The sequence below is a fragment of the Sturnira hondurensis genome, unplaced genomic scaffold (genome assembly GCF_014824575.4).
Source record: "Sturnira hondurensis isolate 20B ecotype Veracruz unplaced genomic scaffold, ASM1482457v3 Scaffold0015475, whole genome shotgun sequence".
Lineage (NCBI taxonomy): Eukaryota > Metazoa > Chordata > Mammalia > Chiroptera > Phyllostomidae > Sturnira > Sturnira hondurensis.
Window position 1 is genome coordinate 899,913 of NW_028088106.1, and position 18,007 is coordinate 917,919.

Here is an 18,007-nt window from a genome sequence, read left to right on the forward strand (position 1 = left end):
TGGTTGCTTCTCATGCATCCCTTGCTGGGAACTGGCCTGCAGCCCAGGCACGTGCCCTGAATGGGAATCGAACCATGGTTGATGGTTCACAGGCCCACACTCAATCCACTGAGCTACACCAGCCAGGGCTGAATCGGATCTATCTTTATAGCATACATTTGGTTTTCAAACACATATATACCAACTTTCAATGCTGACAAGAAATTCTCCTCTATAGTTTAGCAAAATGAATATAAAAGCTGAGATGGAATTCCGTGGAAAGTTTACCCTGACTCCCCATTGTAATTATATGCAAACAGAAGCTAGGGTAAATTTTGAAAAATTTTAGTTGGCAGCAATTAGAGCATTATATAAATACCAGAACAAGCAAAACTTAAATCAGAGTGTATTGCGTTAAGTATGTAGCATGCTAGTAGAAACTTCTTGCACTTAAATCCTATGAGGTTACATCTATTATAAAAATCAACACATAAGAACTTGTAATTCCAGGCAATTTTTTGGCCTTTTTTAAAAATTAATTCTTAACCAAAATGCACTAAAGCTTATTAAACACAAAGCTGGCTTCTAGTCATTTGTTCATAAGTGTGTGTGCATATACTCTCTATTTAGTATCCATCTCAGAGGTTGTGTGGAAAACTACTTAGTCTTTGGAGAGTGTCCTAGAATCCACAGCAGCAACATTTAAGCCTCGGTCTGCAAGGGCTTATATATAAAAACCAAATGTAGTACACTCTATTGATCAAAGAATTTGGGGGGCAAAAAACATGTTGATGCTGACTTGCCAAGATTAATTTTTTATTTCCAGGAAGATTAGTTATTTTAAATCTGATTTTTAAACCAATGAGCCGTACTCTACCTATACAGAAATAGAAAGAGTAATAATAATAAAATAAAGTCAAAACCTTGAGAAAAAGCCTGTTTGTTTTTTTGTTTTTTTTCTGATGGAGTCTAATAATCTTGTGTTTGCTACTGGCTCCTTTATAGTTTCATCTGCAGAAGACTTGGTCATAACCATGAGGCTGAGATCTATGGTTTTCAAGCTGCTGGAATAGATTTCCTCTCACGAGGGAAGAGTTGGAGTCCCATCAAAGAATTATATGGACTTTGAAGGCCAGGCAGTTCACTGCTCTCTGCCTTCTCTGTCCAAAGAATAAATTCTCACTAAAGTCAGAGGAAAGTTTTTCCTAACCTTAAAGCCTTCCCAGAAATGGAGCTTCGTTTCTTTGGCAGCCTACCGTACTCTCTCAGAGCTCACCCTGAATTCCCCTGCTGCATATAAACAGAACAGATGGTGTTTAGCTAGCTTTCAAATGACTACTTATATTCATTTGAATGATACTTCTTCCATCATCAGCTTAAACATTCTCTTTTTTTCAGATGTAACATACTTTATTCTAATTTTTCAATAAAGAACATATGTTTTACTAAATTTTTGTTTGTTTCCTCTCAAATCCAACAAAGGCACTGTACTTTCTGTTGTAATTAGTACTATTTCTAAGTGATTGTCATGAGTGAAGATGGTAAGTTTAATACTGATGCAAATGGGTGGATCAAGAGGAAGTTAGTATCAAGAGTAATTTTTCCAGAGGTCAGGAAGGAGTACTGATACTTTATTTGGTGATCTGTGACTATTTGTCGGCAACTGGCCAGGTTCACATTGACACCGCTCCCCAAAGATGTGTTTTCTATGAAAAGCAAAGTGGCCTGTGTGGACATCACACCATCTGTTATTACTAAATATCACACAATAACATATTGAAATATTGTATATAACATTTTTCACAAGAATTCTAATTTAACTAGTTATCAAAGTAACAAAAGAAGGTAATTGTTCATAGAGAAAATGATCATGTAGAAGAAAAAAACAGTGGTTTTAGAGCCAAAAGAACTAAGTTGTAGGTCTGAGTATAGACAGATGATGATAGATAGGGATACAGATGGATAAATCTATCATGTGCAATGTACTATCAATTTTCCTAGAAACATATTTAATCTTCTAAACTTAATCCTTGCAACAGCCCTCTGAGGTAGCTAAAGTTATTATTCCCATTTTGCACCCAATGAACCAAAGAAACAGAGAAGTTAGATATTTTCCCAATGTCATGAAACTAATAAGTGTTGAAGTCAAGGGCATGGCAGTGCAATCTATTTAGTGCTCATTCCACAACATCAAAAATGTCTCTTGATAACACGTGTAAAATAAGAAGTGTGAATTCAATGTCTGATGCTCTCTTCTTTGATCCATTTTAGTTCAATTTTCTACCTCAGGAGTTTTGTGTGAAAAAATACTGGAAACTTTTTTCCCAGGAGACCCATTTATAACAATGTCCAATAGCTTGCACATATACTTATATAGATGTTTGGAGACCTAGATGACTACATGAACAACTTATGATATCTAGGCAGCTTCTCCCACAAACCTACATTGCTGAAAATGTTCTATAATAAAATTTTCACATTCATCTCACTATAACTTAAAAAAAATACTGGGTACAATCTCATTGTCTCAAATACCTGCATGCCTCAACTTGTAGACATGAATGGAATGTCTTTCACTGCTCAACTCCTTTCCCTTCTCCTAACCGTAGATTCATGCTGGTGACACACATTTTTCTGAAATGCAGACTGACAAAGATGCTTCTGTTACATTAATTATTGTGTTGCCTGTTAACAGAGTAATTTAAAGAGGGCCAGCATTTCAGCTGTGCCATTGTGGACAACCAGACTAGAGTTGCTGCGGGTGCAGCACAAATTCTGTGGCAGACATGGAAGTAAGCTGCTGCTTTTGTGCAACATGGTAATAATTCTCAGACTTCCATGTCTTGGTTCGCAGGCCCGCGCTCAACCCACTGAGCTACACCAGCCAGGGTCAGACTTCTACTTCTTAATTTGCTGTGTATTTCAGATTGAATGTTTTTTCTCCCTTAACAATATTCTTTCATCACACTTTTTCTTGTCTCTTTCAATAAATTTACCCCTTTATGGTAAATTTATGTTTGTCCTTTAAGCGTGAGGTTAATATTGTTTTTGCCTCACTGTTACAGGGCAAAATGGGATTCGGCTAACTGCCACCAAACACAACCATAACACAAAGATTGAGGGGGAAGGAAAAATGTTTTTATTAACAGGGTGCCCAGTTTGGGGGAGCTGGTGGCTCTCCAACTCCAAGGCATTACCTTCTGCAAATCTCAGAAATCCCCTTGTTCCTGAAAGAGACTAAAATTCAGATCCATGCCCAGACACTCCCATCTCCATTTGTGTCTGCCCTTTTTTAGTCCAGGGCTGCTTCACGGATGGGTCTCTGTGTCTCCAGCTCCAGGCTCTCTCTCTGGAGTGTACACTTGTGAGGCCAGTGTCTCCATTGCTCTGCTGCAGCTTCCTCTGTCTCCTGAGGCGGGGGGTGTACTACCAGGTCACTGCAGCCAGTTGTGCCAGGGTCTCAGTCTGCTGATCTCCAGCATTCAGGGCTGCTTGCACCCACAGTGCTGGTGAACCTTCACGGCCCACACGTCTGTGCACTGCTCTCAGGGTGAGAGAATGGAAGCAGTCTAGAACCGTGCCATACAGTGTGAAATAGCAGCATCTTGCCCACGCCTGCAAGATGAGGAGGTGCAGGAGCCTGCTCCAGACCAACAACCGGGAGCAGGGTCCAGCATTCCACAGGCCTGCCACTCGTGGCACATGCATCCTACATGCAGGACTCAGCCTCCACAAGCCCGCTTCTAACCATGCAAGCAAGGTGAACAAAAGAGGGAAGCCCTTCTGCCTGCTCTCCATTTTAAATCTTTTCCCCCAATTACCACTTACTGTGGGATTGTCCAAATCCCCAATTTCAGGCCAGAGTCCACCATGATCATCTGCTTGCACTGTCTGTGCCCCTCCTCCAACCACCATGATCCAGAAATGGGTAGAAAGGTTTTCTAGCCATGCAGGAGCACCGCGTGCCCGGAGCAGGGCTTCACCTTGTTATACGTGTTGTGACCTTTTACAACCCCAACAGCCCACACAGGCTCTGTGCAAGCAGTGTCTCAAGCAGCGTTCGTTGTTTACCTCACGGGTATGAAATCACGTCCCAGCTCTGGTTTCAATCCTGGACTGCCTTCAGCACTTTCTAAACCCTTCTCCAGGAAGGCAGGCTTTTTGCTGGTTGCAGTTTTAATGCACTCCCTTGGGGTTTCCTCCCATCCCTCCCTTCTTTGGGGGCCAGCCTCCTGTTCAGAATCAAGGTTTCTCTCCGCCCACCAGCAGTCTGGCCAGACCCTCCTGTCAAATCATGCTTTAATTGTATTGGCGATTGGTGCTTTTACTGCATGGTTTGTCTAGCTTTTATTTGGCCAGAACCAGAGTTGACTCAGTTTAGGTTAAAAAATAAATAAAAATAAAAAAAGACTTGCTACAAAATGGACCTTGTCATTTCACTCTCTCTAAGAACAGTTTTATTATCTGCTACTTCATTTTGTGTTTAGCACCACTAAACCTCACTTTGTGTTCCAAGAGCCTTTGCTTATCCCTCTGATATAAGGTAGTCCAGACATGAACTTCATTCTTTATTTTCCCTTCAAGCTTTTCTCATGCGGTCCCTCTTTTTTTCATACCCTCCCTGATATTTCTTCCTAAAATAACAAATCGGTTGCCCAGGATTTTCCTACCCAAGAAAATATTCATCTCCAAGTGATTTGAGGAAGTCTATATACTTTCCTATGACACTACTATTAGGATGGCAGTCATTTTCCTACGTGGAAAATTGTCCGGTAGGTTATCAGAAAAAATACTCCCCTTTTCATTTGTGTGCTACTTTTTCCTATAAACTCATACACTCCAGTTCATATGTTTGGGAATTCCTCCAGCGCTTTGCAGCGTGGAGAGCTCCTCCATTAACGTTAACATGTGTAATCATTGTGATGGAACTTTCAGGTTGGCGAAAATATGCTGCTCTCCTTGTTTTATAGATAAGGAAACAAAGAGAGAATTACGTAAATTATGTAGGATCATATAACATGTAAATGGCAGAGTAAGAATCGCAGCTTCAAATTCAGCCCTTTTTGGTTTGTTTGTTTGTTTGTTTGTTTTTGCATTGCTACGTTAATAATTACAAAGGCTGAAATGATCTGTCATGTTGAATTAAAAACAGATGTTTCTTGAATCTGGCTTCATGTCAGAATAAAAGGATTCATTATTTCAATCCAAAACACTTTTCAAGAGTAATATTGAAAGTTAAAATATAAGGTTATTGAACAGTGTTATTAATCCTTCTCCCAGGGCCCTGCAGTGGTAGTCAGTTCTCAGGGCAACCACCTGTTTCTATTTTGCCATTTCTCGCCCAGGCATATTACTTGTGATTGGTAGTATTAGAGGTTCTAACATGTGCATGAAAAATGCTTGTGGTATATGCACCTTCATAATATCACTTTATGGGTAGCTTCCTTGGGAGATATTTAACTATTATTGTATTTAGAATTATAGCATTGAATTTAAGAGTTTAAAGTGAGTTTTAAAGTGTTTGGGGAGCATTCCTTTTTCAAAACCTACTTTATTATGCTTTAAAATTGATTCTATAGCCCACTGATTTAAAATATGAAGTATATGCCCTATAATAAAGTAAAATGAATATTCAGTGTAGTATTTAATTTTCAAGTTAATGACTGCATATTCACACCTTTTTTATTACTCTTTATTAGCAAGCTATATATATATCAGTGTTGGGAATAGCTGATGACTGTGTGGTAAACATCAGTGATAACCGGATGCATATTTTTTAAATGAGATACATTAGATCTCAATAAAATACATTAAATGATACAATTATTAGATTTTATGATATAACTATTGCTGGCACCTTTTTAAAAATATTTATTTATTTTTAGGGGATGAGGAGGGGAGGGAGAAAGAGAATTAGAGAAACATCTATGTGTGGTTGCCTCTCATGTGGCCCCTACTGGGGACCTGGTCTGCAACCCAGGCATGTGCCCTGACTGGGAATTGAACTGGTGACCATTTGGTTTACAGACCATGCTTAATCCACTGAGCTACACCAGCCAGAGCTATTCCTAACACTTTCAAAAAATGGAATTTAAATTATTGCAGAGGACTCTAATTTTGTCAATAGAGAGTAGGGGAAATTAGTTGCAAGTTAAGGAAAATAGAAGATAGACACCTTCATTTAAAGTATTTATAGCTATCATTTGCCCAAGTGGGTATTCAGTAACTAACATCAGCTCTCTTTTTAAGGAACACTTTTTGGGAATAGTACTATGTGGCAGGCTCTCGGGATACAAAGACAAAAGAATCATACTCCCCACTACCTAAAAAAAACCCTTTCATTCTGATACAACACACTCTGTGTAAAGAATGAAGTGTATGAAAAATATTGTGAGAATACCAGTAGAGTTCAAAGATTTGTTCTGATTGCATTAGCAGTGGTTTGAGGTACTTTGTGGAAAAAAATCAGGAGAGAAAGTGCCATGTTAATTGAAGCTGAAGGATGAGCAGGAAGGACAGTTCTGATAAAATGGAAAGGAAATTGGATTTAGGTTTTATCCTAAAGCCTATATAAATCTATATTTTACCCATAAGAATATCAATATTTCTGTCACACACACACACCCCCCCCAATCCAAAGCATATTCAGTGAATCAAAATAATGATCATACTACAAGATTTTGATATCTTCATGACTTGGATAAATATATGGAATTATATGGATATCCAGTAACTTAATAGAGACATAAATAAATCCTTCAAGAAGCTCAGTTCTCATGTCAGCACAAGGGAATGTAAAGACAGGGGTATGAATAGCTCTTTGGTTTTCTCTTTTTTGTTATTGATGCTGCTGAAGTCCAGGTAAATTACTGCAGGTAATTATAGTTATTATTTTATTATTCACTTTGGTTCAAGTTTCTATTGCTGAATCGTTATTTCCAAGGTGAATCCTTCCATGGGAGTTTCCAGCGTTGGGAACCACTGTGCATTTCCTTTTCCTTGTTGCATACATCAGCCCCCTGTGCTTACAAGGCAAGCCTTAGAATATCAGCTTGTGGCTGTTAAAAAAGTGTGGGGTGAACTTTGTACACAGTGTGTACAAATACTGCCTGTTAAATGTTTTATTACTTATTTGCTTGAATCCTCACCACAGCAGTCGGACAGAAAGAGTTTGTTTTCCTGCAATAATCCTGAAGGATTAACTAAAGTGGAGACCTAATGAAAATAACGAAACAAAATATTTAAGAGTGGATGCCTATACAATTAACCTGGATAAAGTGATGTATATACACACACAGATATATATATAATTAAATATTATATATAATATGTATATTTATAATTATATTTAACAAGCAAAAACAGATACAGAAGATTTAGGAGACTGTTCAGGATGATTCTAGCACAAAGATTCATCATTAGTTAAGCACTTCTGAAAACCTTGCTTCAAATGTGGCTACGTAGAATTTCAGTTTGGATCCTTGCTCCTGTGGCCTTGTCCTGTCTCCACGGATGCTGCCCAGGATCCAACATTAGTACTATCCCAATTCATATCCAAAATGTGCTCTACATATGTTCTATATTTTTAAATTAACTATATCACAAAAGTCTCAGATGTCTTGCTGGGGCTTCCTCATGAGCCAGGAGTTAGTGCCCTTCCTTCGTTTGCACACCCGTCTCTGCCTTTCTGTGGCCTTTGACTGCAGTGCATTGCCTGAAACTCCATTCACTAACATTCCGGTGTGGTCTAAACTGACCATGGCCTGCAGCTCATCCTCTAAACAGAACTTATTACATTATGAAACCTTTATGGGCGTCACCATTAACCATGGACCTGTTGTTAAAATTTTATGATTTCTCTTTCCATCCATTTAATGCCCTCAGTTTGTGAGCGCCAAAGGAGGTGATGAGCATGGAACCTACCTTACATGTGATTCAGGGAAGAGCAAACCAGCAAGCAATTCCTGACAAACATAAGTGGATAATATATTCACTCAACTGTCATTATCTGCCATGTGTTCATGTCCTTAATTTTCAAAGTGTAGAGAAGAGAGACTCTTAGACCTGGTGATATTTTTTGCGCAGGAATCATAATAGACGCTTTGCTGGCCTAGTGACTTTCTCCTTTTCATCCACCCTGTTTCCTTCCCCTGTTATAGTACGTGTGCTTAAATAGGTCATCTTAATTATTATACTCTTTTTCTTTCTTCAAAATTCTAGTATCTACTAGTGGTTTACATAATTTTGTTGAAGAAATACATGATTTTCTTGATGGTACCAAACTCAAGGAGTTCACTGCTTAGAGTGTTCTATTCAAAAACTCGACTTGGTTTTAATTTACTTGCTACAAGTAGAGGAAACAAGGAAGGGTTTCACATCCAGAGTTTAGTCACTATTTTATGTAAAAGAATGAAATTTGATCTTTTAGCCACAGTATAATAAAATAAATAAATAAAAATGTACCCTAGATTTAAATGTAAGAGTTAAAATTGTAATATTTCTGGAGAAGCAAAGCAGAAAATATCTGTGATCATCGATTAAGCTAAAAATTGATAGGATACAAACCTATAGGCTACAATAGAAAATAAATTATAAAACTAGCAATGTAAAAAATGTTTTTAAAAATGTTCTTCAAAAGACACTATTGAGGTTTTGAAAAGAGGAACAAAAAGCTGGGAGAAAGTATTTTCACACTCATTTTTTGGTAAAAGCACATAATATGTAATGAAATATTAAAAGTCAATAGTATAATGAAAGGGTAATGCAGTGGGAAAAGGTATGAACAGTACAATATCAGAGAAGAGATATGAATGACCAGAAAGCACATAAAAGATGCTCAAAACTTTTAGTCATCAATGAAAGGCAAAATAAACTGACAATAATATATCATTATACACCCATTAGAATGATCAAAACATAAAAAAATAATACCCTGAGAGTTCCAAGAACTGACAATAATATAGAGAAACTAGCAATCTCATACATGGAAACACAAATTATGTAGCCAGTTTGAGAAAAAAGAAGTTTGGCTTTTTTTAAAAATATAAACTATGTAATGCTATAATTCTACTCCTAGTATGTACCCAAGAGAAATGAAAATTATTTTCACACAAAAACCTGTATGGCAATATTTACAGAAGTTTTATTTATTTACAATCACCTAGAATTGGACATAAATATTTTGTGATTCTATTTATATAATGTTCCAAAAAAGTTAAATTTATTGGGTTACAATAAGAGTTTGGAAGGAATTAACTACAAGGGTCTCACACAACAACATTTTTTGGTCACTATAACTGCTATTGATGGTGATGGTATATACATAACTCTAGATGTAGATTTGACTCTGTCAAAAATCATAAAACCATATGCCACAAAGAATGAATTTTGCTGTGTAAAAATCAGAAACACATTCTTTAGGGGCAACACAGAATGGTATGCATACAGTGACAAATGAATCTAATTATATGATGAATATATGATAAACCCCATAAAAATGGGAATAAGTAGCTCACTTAAATAACTTTTAAAAACAGTTTTTTGACTGAATACTATGAGGTAAAAGACAAAAAAGGAAAGTATACATAAACAACATGTTCTAGTTGTTCTTATTTTCCTCAAACCAGTGTTGACAGTTAAGAAGCAATCTTACATGCATACTGGGATTGAGGACATGAGTAAAAAAAAATAGGTGTAAACATTACAAGCCAGGGTTTTCACTCTCTGATTAAAAAAAATGTTAAAAATGAGCTTACAGGAAGGAGAGAAGGCTAGGATGAATTTTCTGTTACTGGATTGAAGTAGAAGATAACAGAAACTCATGTTTTTCTTAATATATCTGCAGATGGATAAACATACAGTTAAGTGTAGAGTGTTTTGTATGCAAGACTCAGTATATTCTGTGTATTTCCTGGCTCTGTCTTGAGACAGAATGGAAGCAGTGACACTGTAGTAGCTACAAGCCTACCTAGTGCCCAATTCTTAGTTTCCAAATGTTTATCCAGCAGAAGGAACCAGAGCTCCACACATAATTGACTACTTATAAAGTTTAGGCAAAAAAAGAAAAAAAAGATTAGTCTACAGCTTTTTGTATTTCCAAAAAGTAAGGAAAAACTTAAAATTAAATTCCAGTAATGTCAAAATGATGCAGCTATTAATGGGAAACAGCTCTACCAATGGTCAAAGCTAGAATCATTTCAGTACTGAAAAAAAAATAAAAGAAATATTGTGACATACTTACTAAATATTAATAATGTAGATATAAATAAATAGTTGAAAAAAGTAAATAAATGGAAAAAGAGCATTTTAAAAAATACCCTCACCCAAGGAATTGTTTATTAATTTTGGAGGGAGAGGAAGGAAGAGAGTGAGAAACATCGATGTGAGAGGGAAACATTGGAAGGTTGCCTCTGGTACGTACTCATATCGGGAATCAAACCCACAGCCTAGGTATGTGCACTGATCAGAAATCAAACCTGAAACCATTCAGCGTACAGGACAACACTCGGACCAACTGAGCCACCCACCCATCCAGGTCAAGACACATCTTTTTTTTTATATAGAATAAATACAAATTATAAATGTAGAAAAAATGAGGAAAATAGAAAATCACCATTAGAATACTAGAGCAATAATTGTAGGCAAGACACAAAGATGAATCCTAAAGTAAAATGGGTGTAAGCTGAAGGAGAATTAGGATATTTGAGTAGCTAAACATAGTCTTTCAAAATATGCATTAATTACAGTGGTGACTTTAGTATATGTTGGAACTCTTTTATATTTTCCCCTTCATCTAGAGCTTAATTTTTTACACTAGAGTATAGGCCAGACTTAATGACACACTTCAAACAAATAATAGGCTCAAGATAAATAAATAAATAAATAAATAAATAGAAAAAACCTAGCAGACATTACCATAACCAAGCAGTCAAAGTAAAAAGTTCAGCAATAAAAAGCCCCAATAGTATAATTTCTTCCCTGGTATGGTGGGCATTTCATTCCTGTGGTATTCTTCCCCAAATTATGAAATGCCAGTTTAATCATAGGAAAACATCAGACAATCCCAAGGTGATTTGCATCCCAAGATGCAAAACATCTGACCAACATTCCACAAAAGTACATTAGTGGAAAATGGAAAATCAGAGTAAAGACCATAGTTTATAATTTTGTGCAAATGTTAATTTGTTAATTTTGATAAGTAGACCATAATGACACGTGAGTCACAACTTACCTGAGCAGAAACCCACAAGCAGGAAGCACGGCAGGGACCTGTGCTGGAGTAGGAAACTAGGAACTGTGATTGATGAATCCCTGGACGCTCAACATAAACAACTGCGAGATTTAAAATTCCAGGTCAACCAAGTGAGAGGAAGAGCCCCACAATATTGTGATATTTACCACCAGGAGTTCAATCAGATCCCCACAGTAAATATAAAAAAAAGGGATGTTCTCAAGCTTCAATAGGGATAGAGGAAAAGCAACCGTTTGGAAATATTCCAGAGCACTTTGTTCCTCTTAACAAGGCCTGCCCACAGGGTAATCTAGTTAACAAGATTATCAGAGTCTAACCCTCTTGAGGGAAGGGAAACGTCCCATTCCACCTGGCCCTCCAGGTTGCAAAAGTGATATATCCAGCCCCAGCCCATTCTAGCCCCCCTGTCTTACCCAAGAAGGAGGGAGTAAACTGAGAAACCCTTGTAAAGTTGGCAGTCATTATACAAAACTCACTAAAAGACCGATTATAAGACTATAGAATATTTTTCCTCTGCCACATCTCACTACCACATTAATAAAAGCCTATTTATAGCACTTCCTGCCACTCACTGCATCAAGTCTGGCTTTAAAGAAAAAATTAAAAGGCATATCGAAAGGCAAAAGACACAATTTGCAGAAACATAGTAAGCATCAGAACAGAACCATACATGACAAAAGGTTGGAATTGTCAGAACAGCAGTGTAAAACAACTAGGATTAATATATTAAAGATTCTAGTAGATAAATAGAAGATAAGCAAGATCAGATGAGCAATGCAAACAGAAATAAAAATACACAAAAATAACCAAAACGAGTGCAAGATATCAAAAACACTGTAAGAGAAATCAAGAATGCCTTTGATGTAGAATAATGTAGGAGTAAAACAAAGAATGGACAAAAAATAGAACAGAATATTCAACAACCTTGGAAAAAGTACCATAGATGTAACACATGCTTAATGGGATCAACAGAAAAAGAAGAAATGGGAGGAGGAGGAGGAACATGGGGAGTGGTGGGAAGGAGAAGGGAGGGAAAAGAAGAAGCAGCAGGAGGAGGAGGAAGAGAAGAAGAAAGGAGAAAAGAAGGAGGAAGAAAAGGAGAAAGAGGAGGAGGAGGAAGAGGAGAAGAAGGAGAAAGAGGAGGAGGAGGAAGAGGAAGAAAGAAAGAAATTTGAAGCAATAATGACTGAGAATTTCCCCATATTTTTTGTTTTTTAAATTTATTTAATTATTTTTCAAGTACAGTTTTCTGTCTATTACTCCCATCCCATCCCACCCCCGTGTCCCCCTCCCTTCCATTTTCACCCTTCTCAGTTGTTGTCCATGTATCCTTTATATATGTTCCTCTAAATCCCTCCCCTATTTCCCCTGAAATTCTCTCCCCTCAACAAACAAGCAAGCAAAATATAACCAAAGACACTGAAATACAGAATTTCCCCATATTAATGTCAGACATTAATCCACAGATCCAGGAATCTCAGAGAACACCAAATTGGATAAACACCTCCCTGCCTACACAAAAGTGTACCTCAGCATATTATCTTCAAACTATGGAATTTCAAATATTAAAAAAATATCAAAGTAGCCAGAGGGGGGAAATATCTTATCTAAGAAGAAACAAAGATAAAAATTACCTTCAACTTCACAGACAATGTGGAAACAAGAACAGAGTGAGGTGCCCTGAGATGACTCAGTTTGTTGGAGCACCCTCCCATATATCAAAAGGTTATGGGTTCTATTCCTTGTCAGGGCATGTATGTAAGACAGCCAATTGATGTTTCTCTCTCACACTGATCTCTCTCTCCCTGTCTTATCCTTCCTAAAACATATGTTTGGGAGAGGATTAGAAAAGAATGGAGTGGAATATTTAAAGTGTTGAGAGAGAGAAAAAAGACACATAAACATAGAATTCTCTACCTTGCAAAATTATTCTTCAAAAGTGAGGGAGAAATAAAGATTTTATCAGGAAAATAAAACTAAGAAAATTTCTTGCTATAGAACCACCTTGCGAGAAAGGTTGAGAGCAGTTATAGCATAGGTTAGGGTTCTGGATCTATATTAAGTGAGAATGATCATTGGAGAAGGATGAAGTGAAGAATAAAAACACTTTCTAGCCCTGACTATTTGATTGGAGCCTCATGCTGTACACCAAAATATTAGAGGTTCTATTTCTGGCCAGGGTGCATACCTAGGTTTCAGGTTCAATCCCTTGTCAAAGCATGTATGAGAGGCAATCAACTGATTTCTAACATCAGTGTTTCTCTCTGTGTCTCTGTATCTCCTTCCTTTCCTTCCATCCTCTCCCTTCTATCTTCCCTCCTCTCTCTCTAAAATTAATAAAAACATACCTTCAGGTGAGTATTAAAAAGAAAAAAAACTTTCTGTTTTTATTCTTAATTGATCTAATAGGTAACAATTTGTTCAAAATAATATGACAATGCTACTCAAATTTGTATGATTATGTACATAGTTTTGTTGTAAACAATATTTTATGAATAGAGTGCAGGAGAATTTGGTTCTGACTTAGGGATAGAAATTATCAAGAGATAAAGAAGATGCATTCATAAAGATAAACACTAAAAGTTAAGGAAAAAAGAAAGCAGCTTTTTGTTGTTGTCAGACTAATTAGTCTGACTCTGACAGATAGACCATGATTTTCCTGTTGAACATAAACAATTATTTTCTTCCTCAAATTATTCAACCTTTGGCTAGTGGGATCTTTTCTCTTGGTTCCTCTGTCCCTTAGACATGGTTCGTTGTTTTTCTTGGTTTTAGCACTTCCTTACTTTTGGGAATTACAAAATGCCCCATCCCTAGAGTCAGCTGTTTTTTCAAGTATTGGTTCTTGTTGTTGGAAAGTAGTATTAGAGACTAAAATTTGGTCACTGAGTGTGTTCGTTCCTATTAGACTCTCCTTGCTTCTAGGTAGTCTCATCTAACAGAGTAAGAAAATATGTATGTGTATTAACTCATGTATATGTACATATCTACATCTATATTGATATGTAGATTAAAAAGTAGATAAATGTATCCCCATCACTATCTCTATCAAGCTAAACATGAGTTCATAGTGATGTCTCCATTTCTAATATACTGCCACATGGATCATTCCAACTTTCTCCATGCTCATCTTCATCCTCTTACTCAAACAGTGAGAATTATGTCTCCCTCTACCTCCCTCTATTTATTTAATTGTTCAGTTCCATTTATGTTATTGGTCCAAGCAAAGTAATCAATTTTCAGTTTTTAAGCATTTTCTTATTATAAGACAGGGTAGAGAACTTTCAAGCTCATATGTCAGAGCTGGAACAGAAAGTTTTGTGAACATATTTATATGTGTTATCAAGATCAATGTGTATACATGAACACCTCCAAATGCAGGGAGCCTGGTTTGTCAAGATCTCCAGGGGCTACACTGGGCATTCCTTTGCTTTGGTTTGCTTAGGTCAGGCTTTCCATTGGCTTGTTCCACCCCAAAATAAATGTAGCAAAAAGGTTAAAGTAGGAACATTCCTGGGAGATACATGACTACTCTGAGGTAACTGTAGCACAAGAACTCCTTAACAAGCTTTGTCACACCTTTAAACTTTTCCACCCAACTTCCTTTCCTTCTCTTTTTCACTAATGGTCAAATTTACACAGATTTCAGTGTTCTTCACAACTTGTCTATTCTTCTCTCACAAGCATGTTATTGATAACATCCTTGCACATTTTATTCCATTTTGATATGTTTCTCAGAGGACTCTGGTATAATAATCTAAATTTAGACATCTGTCCCCACTCACACTATCAATACTGAGAATCACTAGTTGTAATAATCATATATTAACTTATCAAAGGAACATTATAAAAGAGATAGGTAAATATGTGAATTGGAATGATACTAACTCACCTGTGAGATACCACTCTACCGGTTAGAATGACTGCTATCAACAAGACCAGTAATAACAAGTGTTGGAGAAGATATGAAGTAAAATGAATGCTCATTTACTGCTGGTGGGAGTGTATAGCCATTATAGAAAATGGTATGGAGGCTCCTCAATTCCTTTACAGCAATTCCTTTTCTGGGTATCTACCTGAAATATTTAAAGATTTTTTTTTCAAAAAGATGTATGTCCCCTATGTTCATTGCAGCATTATTCATAGTAGTCAAGACTTGAAACAACCTCAGTGTCTTTCAATGGATGATTGGATGAAGAAGATGTAGTACATATACACAATGGAATAGTACTCAGCTGTCAGGAAAGATGAAATGCCTCCATTTTTGATGACATGGACAGATCTTGAGTATATCATGTTAAGTGAAATAAGTTAGATGAAAAAGGACAAGAACTATATAATTTCATTCATATGTTTCATCCATATGTGGGATATAAAACTGGAAGCAACAAATGAAACAAATAGGATCCATGGAAAAGATAACAAAATAGTGGCTACTAGAGGGAAAGAGGGTTGAGGGGAAGTTAGAAAGGGTAAAAAGGGTCAAACATATGTTGCTGGAAGGAGACTAGACTTTGGGTGGTGAGCACAGAATGTAATATATAGATGATATATCATGGAATTTAATGTATACTTGGAACTTACGTAATCTTCTTAACCAATGTCACCCAGATAAATATAATTTTAAAAGACAGGAATAACCGAATACGAACCCAGCTCTCTGTCCTCAAAGCTAAGGCCCTGCCTACAGCTAGGCATCCACAACCCTGTGGGTGGCCTTTGTTGGGGTAACTGCGCGTGGACAGTTGTGTATGGTGTGGGGTGGAGAGTGATCAGTTAGTGGCCCAGAAAAGCCTCCTCTTTTCTGAGGAGGAAGCCTGGGTAGGGGACTCCAACCAATGACAACTGTTCTTGACAACACAGCCCTACAGAACTTGGAACCATGGTAACCAGGCAACCACATTCTACAGAAGGCTCTACCTAGATCTCTTGGCTGAAAATACTGGAGATAATAACATGTTCTCTTGCTGCTTCCCCATGTCCCAAGGCTGTGACCTCAATCCCATGCTGATAGTCTGTTCTAATGCTGCAGATGCTGGGTCAGGGTTCACCCCAGGCACTTCTGGCACTTTTCTTGGAAGGACCCAAAGGTAACACAGGAAGATCCAGGGTAGTCAGCTTAGGCCAGACTGTCACTCTGATCTTACCTGGGCAACCCTGTGGTCCCCACCCAAAGTGTGCAAAAGAAAGAGGGGGTGGTTCATGTGTGAAGGGCCTATTCTAAGCATAAGCAGGCTGAGACTGGGTCAGAACTCTGGTGGGCTGGTCATGTTCACACCCAGGTCAAGGTTAACTGGGTGGATATGGGGTATGGAGTGGTGCCCTTCTGCTCAAGGTTTATCCTGAGCCCTGGAAATTAATCTTATTTCACCAGGGTGGAGGTCTGTGCAGACACAGGTTTGTGCCTAATTTTGGTAGCAGAAGGTCAGAGAGGGCAGCAACAGCAGCAACTAGGGCCAAGCATGACTGTGGTGCTTCTGGACCAGCAGCCAGTTACTGTCATTGCAGAGCTTCACTCAGGATCAGTGAGGAGCAACTTAACAGTAGCACCCCCTCCCTGAGTGAGGAGCAGATGTAATACAGGGAAGATGTGACACACCACCAAGAAGGACCAGCACAGGCTTGGGGTGAATGTAGGCACAGAGGGTTCTCTGGAACCAGGGCCCAGGAATGGCCAGAAAAGTCCTCTTGCCCAGACTCTGCCCAGGCCATTCCCCAGGATCCAACTTGGAGTCAACAGGCAGCTCAGCATTTTAGGTTCCTACCTGAAGTACATCCACCTTCACCCTACTGGGCCAGAAAACCTGATTCCACAATGGAAGAGCCTGAGGCTTCAGTACCAGCTCATAAATCATAGCCAGCTCCAGCTTCAGTGCCTATACACCTGGAGAAGCAAGGTGAATGTGCAGAAGCCAGTGCAGAATAAACACCACTCTAGAATCAGAGGACTGTCCACTGCCAACTTTCCTGTCACCTCCTGAAGCCACTCTAAATCTGCATCCAATACCAACATCTATTTCATCTGCAGGTTGGGAGCAAGGGCCAGATGTGGGGCAGTTTTTGCAGGAGACCCTGAGCTGGACCAGGACCCATTACCCTGCCAGGAAAAAAAATTACCTGCACCAGTGCCTGCACTGGATCATGGCAAGAACTCCAAGGTGGCACTAAAGCCAGCAGCCCTGAAGGGGTAGGATCACCTGCACTTGCACTGGCTCCTGCAGAAAAAACCCTGAGCTGCTATGGACATACCATCCCTGAAAAGTGAACTGCCACCTGCACCTGTACCAGCTCCCACAGAAGACCCTGGGCAGTTACTGGATGCACTGCCACTGAGTACTGAACCATTACTTGCACCTGCATTGGCACCTGCATAAGATCCTGAGCTGCTACTGGACCCACCACCCTTGAAAAGAAAGCCGCCGTGTGCACCTGCATCAACTCCTGCAGAAGACTGTGGACTGGTGTTGGATGCACTGCCCCTGAAGGGAGAGCCATTGTCTAAACCTAGACTGGCTCCTGCAGATGACTGGGCTGGTATTGGGTATACCACCCCTGAAAGACAAGTTGGCTCTAGAACCCTACTTACTTCTAACTTGTGCTTCTTCTTCAACCCACTTCCTTACCAGATCTTTCTTTTTATTCTATTTGAGTTTTCTCTTTTTCTCTTGTACTTTTTATTTTTGTCTTGCATTGTATTGTTTTAAATAAATGCAAGGCTTATCCTTTTAAAAGGATACTCTACAATATGTGTGAACAGGGAGATGCAAATTAACACAA

General features: G+C 38.3%; 2 protein-coding genes across 2 annotated transcripts in view; one reads left to right on the plus strand and one right to left on the minus strand.

Annotated features, from left to right (window-relative positions):
• Positions 1-17,725, minus strand: part of LOC118999794 (transcription factor BTF3 homolog 4-like) — an 86,082-nt gene extending 68,357 nt beyond the window's left edge. The window contains 1 exon segment of the mRNA XM_037064525.1: positions 17,480-17,725. Within this exon segment, the coding sequence (XP_036920420.1) occupies positions 17,480-17,725 (246 nt within the window).
• Positions 1-18,007, plus strand: part of LRP1B (LDL receptor related protein 1B) — a gene marked incomplete at its 3' end in the record, with an annotated part of 1,343,287 nt that overhangs the window by 165,742 nt on the left and 1,159,538 nt on the right. The window lies entirely within an intron of this gene.